At 38.0% G+C, this 15,273-nt stretch overlaps 1 protein-coding gene across 1 annotated transcript; it reads left to right on the forward strand.

Annotated features, from left to right (window-relative positions):
• Positions 1-13,923: 13,923 nt before the first annotated feature.
• Positions 13,924-14,952, forward strand: LOC121268061 (nuclear transcription factor Y subunit B-3). Its single transcript, XM_041172180.1, has one exon. It carries the CDS (start codon positions 14,247-14,249, stop codon positions 14,832-14,834), a length of 588 nt encoding a protein of 195 aa, XP_041028114.1. The 5' UTR covers positions 13,924-14,246; the 3' UTR covers positions 14,835-14,952.
• The last annotated feature ends 321 nt before the right edge of the window (positions 14,953-15,273 follow it).

The raw sequence follows: 15,273 nt of genomic DNA on the forward strand, positions 1-15,273 counted from the left end.
CCTCCAGCCTGTTGTGCCATTTTTAAATGTTAACAGTTGGTGTCGTCTGTGGGATTTCGAGTTATTTTCTACACCGGAAGCTTGAGAAATGTGATTTTCCAGTGCACTAAATAATCACCGAATGAGTAGATAAAGGTTTCCCAGATAAGTATTCACAATCCTCCAATTTTGATTTTTATGAACAATATTGTTCCAAGAAAAATGGGCGTGATACAATTCCTTGCCCATGCAATTAGATTCACTGCCCGCTCAATCACACTGTGCACTTAGATACAATGTGCATGCGGGATGGGCAACCACTACGCATGAAGGATGCAACTGATTGAGGATTATGAAAGTGCACGTACAATGCACGATTGTGCATGGCATGCACAGCGACATGGGGGTGCACATTGCGTGCACCCAGAGGACACATGGCTGCTGGGGATCGCATCGTTGGACAGCTGGGTGGGACTGGCGAAAAACGCCCCACCAACTTCACTCCGCGTGAGAACCACTGGCTGGCGGGACCCATCCCGCCAGCCACAAGGGGAGCCTGGGACAACCACCAGTGGCCACCACTGAGCTCGCCGTTGGTTTCTGTCTCTGGTGAAGCTTCACCCTTCCCAAAGCAGTGACGATCACCAGAGTGGGAGCACCCACATCCAGGACATGCACTGTGCAGAGGCTCATAGTGGCTAGCAAACAACAACTCGCCAGCTTCCAACAAGCTACTAAGGCCACCGGTGTAACACCCAAGCCCAGCACCAAGCCCGCATTCTAAAAATATTTTGGGTTTATACGTATGAAAAGCCCACTTGAGATTAACGAGTAATTTTGGAATGAACTATGGGCCCAAATTTTATTTTGGCGAATATCGAAATTTTTATTGGGCTTACTTATTAAGTTAAAATCATTAAATATTTTTGGATTAGGTGAAATCTTTTTATGGGCCAAGAAATTTGTTGGACAAGTTGGATTATTGTAGAAGTTGAGTCAAGACCCATTAGTATCGATAAAATAGTTGACCCATGAGAAAATTACAGACAAACCAAAGAGATTTTTGAACTGTTTTAACCAAACAGCCCAGTTCTTTTGTTAATTCCATACACTACCAAGTTGTGAGCTTAATTACTCTCAAGGGCATAAAAGTCCAAGCCCGTAAGAATCAAAGATCAAAACCCATTCCACGTTGTCTCCACGCCATGCACATCTCCACCCCACTAGGGCTCACGATAGGGCGTGTATATATATATATATATATATATATATATATATATTACACATGTTCATATTTTTCCAAGCTAGAGTTGTCGTAACCTTGAGTTTCCATAAAACCCCTCCTCCCGTAGGTGCCGTCTGCTTCCCTCAGTCTCCGTCGAACGGAACAACAGTCTCGCAAGGGACAAATAGCTACCTCGCAAGACAACCTCTCCACGATGAAGTCGTAGCTCTTCAGGGCCACCACCACTCAATCTACACATTTGTTTTCTTTTTCTTCTTTTCTCACATTCCAGCGTCAACCACGGGACCACCGTGGAACAGCCACATAGCACCCCCAGCCACTGCCACAAATGAGCCTAATCCGACACGCAACCTTGTGTCACGTCTTGTGGCATCGCTGCACCAAATCACCCACTGCACAACAGTGCTACGAGAAGACTGAAAGTCATGCTGCCATAGGAATCGCCCTAAGCCACCTTTGATTCTCCACGTCTCAGCCTCCAGGGTTGCACGACATGGAAAGCCTTGTTTTTCACACCTAAAAACAGAGCAACCTACGTCCACGCCAACAACCTTAGTTCTTCCACACATCAACTGCACGGGTCCCAGTTTGTGCTCCTTAAAACAAAGCCAACTGCTACTAGCAATGGAAGCTGCCACCCACTGCCCTGACTGCTCACTATTACGCCATAAGCCTTTGTTTCTTTCTCTCGTGTTCTCACACTCTCTCCATCTCTCTTTCTATGACTTTACCCCTCTCTCTCATCAATCTCTCTCTCTCTCTCTGGCATTTTCGTCTCACCATCCAGATTCACCGCGTCTCCCTCCTCGCTCGGTAAGCTTCTATCGCGCAACCACACAAATGAAGCCTACTTTGCTTTGAAAAATAGAAAGTGATTGTTGTGTCCCTCGTAAAGCTTGTTAAGCATAAAGTGGAGTAACATGTTTGAGATGATATTACATTTATGCCATTTGAGTTATAAGCCTAAGAAAATGTGTTATTAACTTATATTTTGTTGGACTTGATTGTACGATGGGCTATTTTAAGTTGGCTTCTCACTTTATGTTATTTAAAAAAAAGTTATTTTAACAAGAATAAGTTAGAGATTAATGTATTAGTCGACATTATTAATTAGATATAGATTAATGTGGAAAGTTATGTTACTTTAGGGTTATGAAAATTTTAGATTTTTCTGTAAAAATAGGTTATTTTATTATTTTAGTCTTAAATATCAGAATATGTGCTTAATTAGAAATTTAAGTAAGTTACATTTCTATTTGCTAGGTGACGATTGATATTTGTTCAAAATTGTTGTGGAAAAATTCTAAAAAGCTAAAAAGCTTAGGTAAGCAGGGTTCCTATGCTAGACTTTGCATAAAATGATTGGACTGAGATTGAATTTATGAAAAATATGCATACTTTGTTATGAAAATAAAAACTTGAAAACAACCTCGGCCATTTTATATGTATTTGTATGGAATTCCGTTTAAGAAGAGAAAGTACTTCTGTCATAACCGGTGTAAATATGAGTTATTTTTGGCATTTTATTTCTGAACTTTGTAAAAAATAGCGAACGCAAAAATTTGTGCATAATTATATGACTATGATTTGATTATGTTGTGTTCTGATTATGTTTTATACTCTTATATGATATGATGTGACCTTTGAAAACCTCTAGCATGACATTCTGAAAATAAAAATGTTTTGTTCTACATTCTAAATTCTGTAAATGTTCATGTTTACATACTAGTATATGTTCTCTGTTTACTGAGTTGTTGATAATTCACCATTTATCTCAACAATATTTTTCCTATAATTTTGATGATTCAACTTGAAATCAAGAGTATGACGTATTAGGAAGATTTGATGATCGCAGAAGAATAAGTGCTAAATGGCAAAAATAATTATTGGAGTCTTATTTAGTAAATTTATTATCTTCTGTTATTTTGGGAATCACGAGACATGGATATTTCTAAGTCTTTAAGGAGATTTGAAGTTGTTATGTTGATATATTTATTTGGTGTCCTTGTAGAGGAACATATATATTTATGTTGAACGAAGAAATTTATATTTTATGTAGTCTTTGGAATATATATAATTATGTTATGGGAGATGATTTTATATTACTGTAGCTAACTCTCCGGACCTCTGGGACCGAAGCGTTATACCCTGCGTGCTGCCTCTCGGTGACATAAAACGCCGGCGAGACCTTCCCCACCGACCATGGACTCCTTGGCCACGAGTTTCCATGTGTTGCTCGGCTACGAACTTCTATGCCAGCTCCAAACCGCCAACTGCCAACGAGCTATAACTAGGCACATCAGTGCTGGTTGCCGTCGGCACGCTGGCCATCGACAACAAAGAACGCCAGTGGGACCTTTCCTACCGGTCCCACCACTTCCTCGGCCATCCATCGACATAATCGCAAGAAATTGTCTCGCCCATCCGCATCCCGGCCCGACCACCTTCATCGTCTCATCCAGACCATCTGCATCATCCCGACTCAGCCATACGCAGCCAATGCCATCTCGACTCAGCCATGCACAGCCAACGCCATCTCGCCTCAGCCACATGCATGCAGCAGACAGCCACCATCTCGGCCTTGTGCAAGTGGGTAGCCCACGCAATGCTCGACCAACCCAACGCAGCCTCATTACTACTCGGACTCATGCATCACGATACCCACCACCTCTCACTGCGGGTACCCTATTGCCCTCCACAGAGCACCCTATCTCTCAACAAGCAAACCTCACGACATGAGCACGTAAGCCTTGGCCAGATTCAAAGAGACACATGAACCTCCTCGTGCAAGCCTTTCCAGCAGGCAACCCCCAAGATACGATGCATGGCCCATGCGACATACCCCACCGATCACCACCCCTCCCGGTCAATGGCCACATAGAATTCATCGGACACAACTACCCAACGACAGTGCTTCATACAACCATAGTAGATTCTACTTGGACATGCAGTTCCAAAATAAATAAAAGTATTGAAGAAAAAAAAATGAGAAAAGAAGAGCAAGGAATAAAAGAAACAATAACTAGTAGCGAGCAATTTTTAGTCAAGCAAAAATTGGCTATTGCAGCTAAAACACCCCGATTTGCCTATCTCTAAATTTACGTAAATTCCACTTTTACTAACAAAATTGGTTCCTATGGCGCAAAACATCGGCTACACAACCCCACTCGAGCACCCCTCGGACGTCCCAACATCTCTCCTTCGAAATCAATTTCTTGGCATTAACATGCATGTAGGCACCCAGACCTCAATCATCACTGAAACATGACAGCTCATGGGCCTTGCCGACACGCCTCAAACCTTCGTCACACTCCAACAGGACGATTCAAGTGCACAAATCTCACACTTGTGATTGAAAATTATATACGCTAACTGGTTTGGCTTCTGTAGCTTGGTCAAGCGCCCTGACTACTTACCTCCCTTAAACGAGGCAAGTCCAATCTTACAAGTAGCTCGACCTCTGCTCGACATTCCCTCACTTCTACTAGGGTCAACGAGGCAAGTCAAGTCTTACGAACTGCTCAACCTCCTTGACATTCCCTCACTTTTACGAGGGTCAACGAGGCGAGTCTAGTCTTAGGAACTGCTAGACCTCCGCTCGACATTCCCTCACTTCTACGAGTGTCAACGAGGTGAGTCCAAACTTACGAACTGCTCAACCTCCTCGATAATAGCTAACTTTTACAAGGGTCAGCGAGGCCTAGTCTTACAAACTGCTTAACCTCATCGACATTCCCCCACTTCTACGAGGGTCAACAAGGTGAGTCCAGTCTTACTGTTAGGGACCTCGGTCAAGTCCCTAAACACTATGTTCTCCTCGCCAAAGGTGGCCTTGTGATGACCGAATCCTTGTTCCTCTCTTGCTTGGTTCTCGAATAATTTGGTCAAGGTGACCACTTGGATACGGTGAGGTTAGGTGTTTAGGCTAAGATGGGTGTATGGAGTGGTGGTAAGGGTCAAGGAGTTGTGTGAGGTTCAATGAATGAGGGCGCACGGCACTAGAGTGAGCTAGGGTTGGCGCCACTTAGAAGATGGAGTTTAAGGTTTGGAAGTTGGGTGATGGATGGCTAGGGTTTAGGTTTAGTGTATGGAAGATGGGAAAGTATGTGGTAGGCTAGGGTTGGCCGAACAAGGCTAGGGAGAGATTTTAGGAAGTTATTCCTAAAATCTAGGGATTCAATTTGGAAAGGTTTGGCCGAGTATGGAGAAGTGTTTAGGTCAACTAGGGTTCCTAGATTATAGGAACCTAGTTTGATAAGTAGAGTGTTCGGCTAGGACAATTCAAATTAGGTAAGAGGTTGCCGAAATTTGAATTCAAATTCCAATGGAAGTAGAGTTCGACTAGGGCAGCAAAGATGAAGCCAACAATTTATGAAAAGTTGACTAACACAAGGGTTGGTCGACTTTGATGAAAGGAATGGATTGGAAGAGCAACTTATGAAGAACACTCAAGAACAAAAGCAAATACTTATGAACTTGAATGAATAAAAACATAAACAATAATAATTCAAGACTTGATTCACGAATTGCACAAGTAATGAATAAACCTCATATATTGATAAAACCAACTTGGATTCACGAATTGCACCAAGTTGTAAATAACAAGATAAATGAATCACATTTATTCAAAGAATTGCAAAGTGTGATTCTCTCTTTGAGATTCACGAATTTCACCCAAAAAGCCCAAGTGCAATGGCACCGGTTTGTGATCTCTCAAACAATAGTCTTCCCTCTAGGAGTTTTGCCAAAAGATCCTAAAGCAAATGAAAGATGTCCTATTTATAAGCAATACAAAGTCGAAACCCCCAATAGGTCCCTTGAAAATAAATAATTAAATCAAATTAATTAAATAAAAGAAATAACAAGATAGTGGTCATGGACCAAGGCTAGCCGTGGCATGCATGGCCCATGATGGGCTAGGTTGGAGCATGGTGGTCTTCGGGCTGGTCCATGGTCATGTGGTGCGGCATGGCTTGCTGATGGTGAGCCAAAGTGGTGCACGGCATGGCCTAGGCACTGAGTCTGCAGGGCATGGGTTGAGGCCATGCGCTGGATGGCATGCCTGGTGGGCATGCCACTGGCCTGCTCTGCAAGGCACGGGCTGGAGCCGTGCGCTGGTTGGCATGCCGTGAGGCATGCCACTAACCTCGCTGGAGTGCTGCATGGCTAGGTAGGTGCGCGCGCGCGTTGGGAGGACTGGTAGTGTGGCGCAAGGCCTTGCGCCGCATGGGCGTGCACAAGGGCCGCATGGCCCATCGCCAAGCGCATGGGCCTGCGCACAATAACTCGTGGGCGCGTGCGGCGCGCTACGGCCTGTATTGCCGCGCGCATGCGCACGCGGTCAAGAGCTGCGCGCTTGGCTGCTTGCATGAGCGTGCGGCTCATGCCTGTGCGCCTTGCTGCACGCAGGGGCGTGCACGTTGCCACGGGCATGGGCGCGCAGCGCATTGCTGCTTGCGCAAGCTGGTCCTGACTAACCTCGCTAGCCCACATGACTAGGGCATGTGCGGCATCTCTAGAGGCGACTCGACGTGGAGGTCTAACACTTACACACTACTCGACCTGTGCTAGGACAACAAGGCTGGTTTAGTGTTACACACTGCTCAATGTTACTACCATGATGACATCTCCACCAGCAAGTGCCTAGTGTCCACACTCGTGCAATAACCGCTACCAGCTAGTTAACATCGGGAACGACCACTCGGAGTTCACCTGCCTTCGAGCTCCACAATCGCTTTGTGCGGGTTACCTTCAGGAACAAGTCAACAGGCTCATTCAATCTTAAGAACTACTCGACCTCCCTCACAGCAACAAGGCGAGTTCAGTCTTACAAACTACTCGACCACCCTCATAGAAACAAGGCGAGTCCTGTCTTACAAACTGCTCGGCCTCCCTCTCATCTACGAGGGTCAACGGGGCGAATCGAATCTCATGAACTACTCAACTTCCATCATGTCAAAGAGGCAGGTCCAGTCTTTTGGCTATTTGGCTTATCACCACATTCATAATGAGTCAACATGTGGGAAAGTTTAGGGACCGCCAGGCTTCCCAGGCGCCCAAATAGGCGGGCAAGTCACTCGATTGCCTGACTATCCTCGCACGCATAAAGGCCAAGCTCCGCGCTCGCACCTTACACGGTTGAATATATCTCCTGCCAAAGTCGAGTTCCGCGCTTACACCTTTTACAGTCAAGCCCATCTCTCACAAAAGCCAAGCTCCACGCTCGCACCTTATGCGGTTGAGCCTATCTCCTGCCTAGTCTTGTGCTTGGAAGTCTTTCTCACTTAACGCAAGCAAATAGAAAACCAGGGAGCACTCCATAAATTTATTTTTCTACAGATTTCTCCAAACTATCTCTATTGTATATTTTATCTTGAAGATTCTCAAGTCTTTTTTCTTTTTTTTTAGAGCAAATCTACCTTAATAATCATGGGCAACTGGAGGGTATAAAATATCCCAGGCCCCCAATGGGTTTCTAAGCCCAGCACAAGATGAAGGGCCCCCACTAGAAGACAACAGAAGTAGAGAAGAAGAAAAGACAAGGAAGGAAAAAAGTGTTGAGGAAAAAAAAATGTGTTAGGAAGGAAAAGATAAGATGTGACATAAAGAAGGGGACGTGACATAAAGAAGGCAAGGGATAGAGGATAAAGGGAGGGGCCAGACGACTTTGGAGGGACGGTTACTTTGACGTCTTCTCCAGCTTCTTCAACCTTACAACCAGAGCTCCAGCGACAACTTCTCCACCAGAAGATAGATCTTTGATTTTCATTGTACAATGAGGATGAGAGGCTATGAGAAACTGTAAAATAAATGTATTATAGTGGATTCGTCTTTCCAAATGATCCATGGACGTAGGCCTAATACCAAACTACGTAAATCTGTATGTCTCTCTCTTTTTTTATTTTTCCTACATTTAGTTTTCGTTAACAGTCATGAATGTACACACCAATACCGTACAACTACACTAGACTACCGCCGAGAGCTCCAAACCACACCGATCAAGGCCCCGAATCGCCATAGCAGGCAGGGAATAACTATTTCTCTCCCTTCATCTTGCTGTGTCATTTTTAGGCATTAACATGATTTTTTTCACTCTATGAACATTCTATTTTCTACCAATGCATCTCTCACAACTTATGCATGCGTACAGATGAATGAAACCAATATCTAATTCAAATGCCGTGACTGAAGAGTCATCCCAATGGGGCCATGGTACTATATCTGTCCTTGTATGCAATTTATATATATATATGTTTCTGCCATTGCATCCCTTTGTGATCACTCCTCTTCATGCATTCTTCCAATGGTCTAGAAGTATAATGCAGGAACCTAATCCTTGCTGCACTCTAAGTGCGGATGCTGTTCCTAGCGGATGACATACATAATTTTTCCTGACAGAAGCTGATCGACAGGGTGATCAATTCAGTTCTTTGGTATTTGAAGAACTTTAATTGAACATGTTTTTTCCAAGTTGGGAATTGCATGGAGGTGTGCGAAGTAAGATCAACAATTAATCACCCAGATGCATCAGTGACACCTTGTGCCCATCCTGATCTACCTCTTCTTCCCATGGTTACGATCATGTACACAGACAATTAATGGCTACCAAAGCACCTTGCAGATTTATTTGACATTATGCATCAATCAAATATAAATTATGTAAGTGAGTGTGACATGATCAAGAGAATCATGTGATGAAAGTTGAAAGCAAGATGTGGCCGACATGATATAGGAAATTAAGAGAAATATTTGATCTACACGAAAATCGTATATAATAAACTTTACAAACTGAAATGGTTTAATAGGATACGTTAGATTGTGATATTCTTTTTATTATAAAGTAGATTGGACACATTATATATATTAAGCCACGTACATTGGCGTGTAAAGTTTCTTACTTGAGTGGATTTAGAACCCTTTAATTACAAGATGATGCTAATTAGATAGTTTGTGACAACCGGCGTGAGGAAGGCATTCCAAAATTAAAATGAAAAAGTTAAAATGTATAGCTTGGTATATGAGAATTTAGGCTATGTTTTGGTTGTTAAAAGTGAGTTCAATTCATCACAAATCAGTAATCGGTGAGATCTACTATTTTTTTAACTTTTCATAAAAATCTAAATCCATCTCAACATACTTCATATATTCAAAAACATATTCCAACATATTTATATATATATATATATATTAAAAGAGAACAGTATCTCAATTTTATTGATATACGCTTACTTGTGATAAAGGAAAATCGTAATTACAACAAGACATCTAGAGAATACATATAAGTGAAAAAAATCAAACCTATTTATATTTAAATTCTTCTCAATAAGACTTATAAAATATAACTATTTACAGATTAATTCAAATTATTTGACATCAGCTCAGTTTCATATGCAGCCTTAGACGTACTTACAGCTTACGTAATAACAAAAGCTTTAATAAATTGAAAAACAAATGGACTTTAGGAGGAGAGAAGAAACTACTGTAGAAGAAAATAAGGCTGTAGAGTCTAGAGACCCAAATTAGAACTTTGAAAATCCTGATTAATACTTCAATTCCGACTTAGATAACTAAACACCTGATGGCAAATTGTTGTGAAATTGCGACGAAACTTGCCTGCCAAAAAAAAAAAAAAAAAAAAACGCAGCAAAAGACCGCATTTGTTCATGTAGTGGTTATTCAAGAAAATCCGCGAAATTTTTTCACAAGGGAAAATTCTTAATTATGGTATAAAGTTTAAACACGAGTGAAATAGTCAAATTCCGAATTTAATTAAATATAAAAAATTAAATGTTTTCCAAAAATTATATCTTAAATCGATAATTCAGAGAGAAAATTAGCTTATATATATGTAGGTGTCAAATTAATTAATGATGCACGCAAGGTGTAACTTGTGACCACATATAACTGTAAATTAAAAAGATATTTTTGAATTAATGGAGTATTACACGCGATAATAATAAGCAAAGTTATGATTAAAATATTATTACATAGCAATGATGTCTTAATTCATGGAAATTTTTATTGTTTTTTATAGTGTTGGTCTTCGGTACTGGTCCACACGTCCCTCAATGCCACGTGTGAAACCAGCTATTAGAAATTTCAACTAGAGTATAATTAAAAGAACTTAATTAATTGTAGATTTGTTTTCGTGAAAACTCGAAGGGGAATTTCTACAATCCAAAGTTGAGAGAGATTAATTTTACCTTTTTAACCCTTTTATTATATGAAAAATAATAGTTGATAGTTATAGTCGTGAATATATAATTATTTTAAAAAATTATTAATAAATATAAAATTTATAAAAAAAATTAATTTTTTAATAATAATTTTTATTTTTTTTAAAATGATTACACAACACTTACACACGTATTATTCTTCTTATTCTTATTATATATTGGGGGCAGTTAAAAGATATATAGAAGGTGGAGCCCTCCATACTTCCAACCAAAAATTTAATTAACGATAAAAAAAAATTTTCAACTAATAGAATGACGTGTCCAACAGGCACACCTAACCTAACCTTAGACAAAGTACTGATTATATATAATATATATGCGTGGGGACCAACCCTAATATGTCATGTCCACCTTACATAATGTCGGACCCCACGAGTTCCACTGCTGAAAATTAAGGTAAAGAATAGATGAAATCAAAATTTTATAAATAATAATAAGATAATTTAAATTAAGTATTTACTGAATTTTAAAAAATAAGAGAAATAAATTAAATTAAAATACGGTTAAAATATTATTTTTTTAATATTATTTTTATTTTAAGATTTAAAAAAGTTTAATTATTTTTTATTTTTATTTAAAAATTTAAAAAAATTGTAATGATTATTTTAAAAATGTTTGCATTTAAATAATGTTTAAGAAAGAAATAAGATAGGATAATATGAGATGTAAATTGTTTCCAAACATCCCTTAAGAATTCTTCTATACTCTTAGAAAAATGCTTGGTTGTCTTCTAAGGCCTCGTTTGTTTTCAGGAAACATCTCATCTAATCTCATCTCATCTCACTTCATCATTACAACTTTCTCAAATTCCAACACAAAATAAAATAAACAATTCAACTTTTTCAAATCTCAAAATAAAAATAATATTAAAAAAAATATTCTAACAATATTTTATTCAACTTTTTAATTTTAATCTCATCTCATCTCTAAAAATAAACGAGCTCTAAAAGTACCTCTAGTACATTTTATTTATTTTCTTAAATGTTTAAAAAAGTTATCACTAGCAAATTTATGTGTATTTTTTAATATTTGTTAAAACTAAAATAAAATGCACTAGGTACACATTTGTGACACATTTGGAGGGCAACTTAGCACTAGGCTCGATTTAAATTTAAAATTTATGTTTTAAATTAAATTATATCAATCAAGTTTACTAAATGTAATATAGTTTTTCTAAAATTAAATCGGGACGGTCGAATGAGGACAATTAGGAAAAAAGTTAAAGGTGGCACGGGATGATCTTAGTGGCTAGCCATTCACATTCACACCCATGGGAAGTCTTTGTAGGGCCCCCACACACATTGGGAAGCAGTACGGACACCGAGATTTCTTACTTTGAAACTTTTCAACACGGCCAAATGTTTTATATATATATATATATATATATATATATATATATATATTTAATTTTCTTAAATATTTAAAAGAAAATTACAAAATTATTAAAAAATATTTTTTTAATGATTTATTAAAAATAGATCCCATCTAAAAAGAGTATAATTATTTTTTTTACAATTTATTTATTTAAAATTTATACCTTTCTCGTGGATAGAATGTCTCGCTATGAATACTATTTTCCGCTAAAATTAATCCATCAAGCGTCATCAATTGTAAGGATGACGATCGATGTATATTTATAGCTCCACGTTGGACATTCAAATAGCAGCGGCTAGCTTGAGTTATATATGGCTCACCCCAAAATTTATATTATTTCTGCAATTTTAATTAATACGGTAATTACCTTAATTTTTTTATATCATGGACTTCAAAATTTATAAAATTATGTTCTTATTTAGTAAATCGAGAAATAACACTTTTTTTATCAGATTTTTTTTATTTTTTATTTTTTTTAACTATAACTTCATTCAACTGAAAATAACTTTTTTTTTTTAATCAGATTTTAATCAATAAAATGTTAAAAAAAAAAAAAGTAACGTGACATATTTCATAATTAAAATTGTAATTTTTAACGAACTCATATCTTATATATCCAACCTACATGGAGAGTTTTTAAGAATTTTAATATGGTTATGTCCAATGAAATACTTGCAACCTCTAATATCTTCATCTTTATTTATTTTTAATATTAAAAATCAAGGTTATTTTATATATATATATAAGACTTTCTAATTTCTTCTTATATCCATTTAAAAAACAAGCTTTTGATGTTGATCCTTTTTTGATTATTTTCTATACCCCTTAAAGAGGGAGATCTTGCTCTAATCTAGTCATGAAGTTGTTGTTGTTTCTTTTCTTTTTCTTTTTAATTCCATTTGAGATTGGATAAGGAATGAGACAGGTATACGTATTCATCACCTTTCTTTTTTACACCAATCCAAAACTATACCCTAAAAATAAACAATGAAAGATACCAAAAAAGAAAACCAAATGATTTGTACATTTTTATAATGTATAAGTTTCATGCACTCCCTTTTGAATAAGTCGACAAATATATGACCCATGCACATAAAAAAAAATCATATTTTTATTGGTGGGTCTTTCTATTTTTCAAATGAAATACCCAAGACTTGTGCAATTTAAATCTGTATTTTAAAATTACTCGAGATATTATATAATTCTAAATGCATGATATTTGAAATAGATGGAACGAACTAAGGCCAGCTCGTTTGGATGTTGAAATTATTCATCTCATTTCCTTCTCAACCATTATTTAAATACAAACACTTTTCATATTTTAAAATTTTCAACTTTTTTATCTCATCTTTATCTAATTATTACAACTCTACCAAACTTAAAAACAAAACACAAAAAATAATTCAACTTTTTTAATTTCAAAATAAACGTATATAAAAAATTATATTATAATAATATTTTAATTTTATAATATTTTTATTCAACTTTTCTTTTCTCATTTTTTAAAACCAAATAAAACACTTAACTCAAAACATTTGACTATTATTAATTTATGAATTTCTCATTTTATCTCAACATTCAAACGAATAGTCCTAATTTACACTTTAGGATAATTACATTTGAATAATATTACATGTTATCGTAGAGTGTGTAAGTATCGTATAATCATTTTAAAAAATAATATGATTCATTAGTAAATAATTAATTTCTTTCATATAAATTTTATATTTATTTATTTTTTTTAAATAAATATACAATACTTACATACTCACAAGTATAACTAACAATTCACATTACATTTATCCCATTCTATGGAATCCTTCAAGCATATATAAAGCATAATATGTTGTACGGCCTGAGCCTAGCCAGCCGACACCACCAAAGAAGACCTAGCTACCAAGATCATCACGTGCTGCGAAAACCTCATGGAAACCAGATATCATGGATGATCTACTCTGTTCACATTTCAATCCAACGGTTAATGAGACACCCACGTCACAGAAACTTATCGATAAAACGAACGGTCCAGTCCTGTTCTACCTGTCACTCATGAGGCCTTCTTAAATATTAATATTTAATATTGGAAATATTTAATTTTAGTTAGACATCGATCCCCATGACTTCTACTGCTACTACTCACAAACCTAGCTAGCTACCTTCAATCTCCCACATATAATTCCCACAGCTTTCCATACCCTACTGCTCTCTTTGATCCAAAACCCTATATTTACAGCCAGTACCGTACGTGTTTATCTCTTCATGCACTGTTTCTCCCGTTTTTTTGTGAGACGCATGAGATAGATCCAGATAAGTCTCAAGCTCGAGAATTTTGACTTCTTCTTGGCCTGCCCGGCTTGCTCTATACGTAGTACTGCCAGTTTAATTGGTTTTGTGGCCGCGCCAGCTCGCTCATGGCTGACTCCGAGGACGAGTCTGGAGGAGGGCAAAACAACGCAAACTTCAACGGCGAGTACTCTTCCCTGAGAGAGCAGGACAGGCTTTTGCCTATAGCAAACGTGAGCAGGATCATGAAGAAAGCGTTGCCGGCCAACGGGAAGATCTCCAAGGAAGCTAAAGAAACCGTACAAGAATGTGTGTCGGAATTCATCAGCTTCATTACCGGAGAAGCCTCCGATAAGTGCCAGAGGGAGAAGAGGAAGACCATCAACGGCGACGATCTTCTGTGGGCCATGACAACGCTGGGGTTCGAAGAGTATGTGGAGCCGTTGAAGATTTATCTGCAGAAGTTCAGAGAGATGGAGGGAGAAAAGAGTAGCAGTACTACTAGTACAGCTGTGGCCGGCGGAAGGCAAGGGGAGAGGGATATTGGCGGCGATGGCAGTGTTGGGAATAGTGGGAACTCTGGGGTTGGGATGATGTATGGTGGGGTGCAATCCACTATGATGATGATGGGTCATAATTATCATGGTGGCCATGACATGTATGGATCATCAGTCAGTGGAAGTGGTAGTGGAGCCTCCTCTGGAAGGCAAAGGTAGGTCCAATTGTTTCAAGGATAATGTTTTTTTTTTTTTTTTGGATATGCATGCATGATAGAATGGTGATGATGATGATGATGATGATTTCAATTTGATAACTTTGCTGAATGTTTACTTAGTTGATGAGTCTGGAATATTATGGATGATTACATATATAATAATATGGTATGCCATGGTTGATGTTGATTAGAGGGAGGATCCATTTTTGTGGGGATAACGTGGGTTCTCATGAAATGTTCTTTTTATAAAGTAGTACTAGAGGATGAAAAAGACAGATAAATGGCATAAATTAGATCTTCCAAATATCATGATGTTCTACCTAAGATCAGAGACGGAATCAGAATTTCTTATGATTAAGCTGGAGTGCAGCTTCGAATTGGGATAATTCATCCATCTAAATGGAAAATAAATTTTTTGATAATTCATCAATTATATATAT

This window comes from Juglans microcarpa x Juglans regia, chromosome 5S (genome assembly GCF_004785595.1).
Source record: "Juglans microcarpa x Juglans regia isolate MS1-56 chromosome 5S, Jm3101_v1.0, whole genome shotgun sequence".
Lineage (NCBI taxonomy): Eukaryota > Viridiplantae > Streptophyta > Magnoliopsida > Fagales > Juglandaceae > Juglans > Juglans microcarpa x Juglans regia.

Coding starts and splice junctions, on each gene's coding strand:
- LOC121268061 (XM_041172180.1), top strand. CDS start 14,247: ATGGCTGACTCCGAGGACGAGTCTGGAGGAGGGCAAAACAACGCAAAC.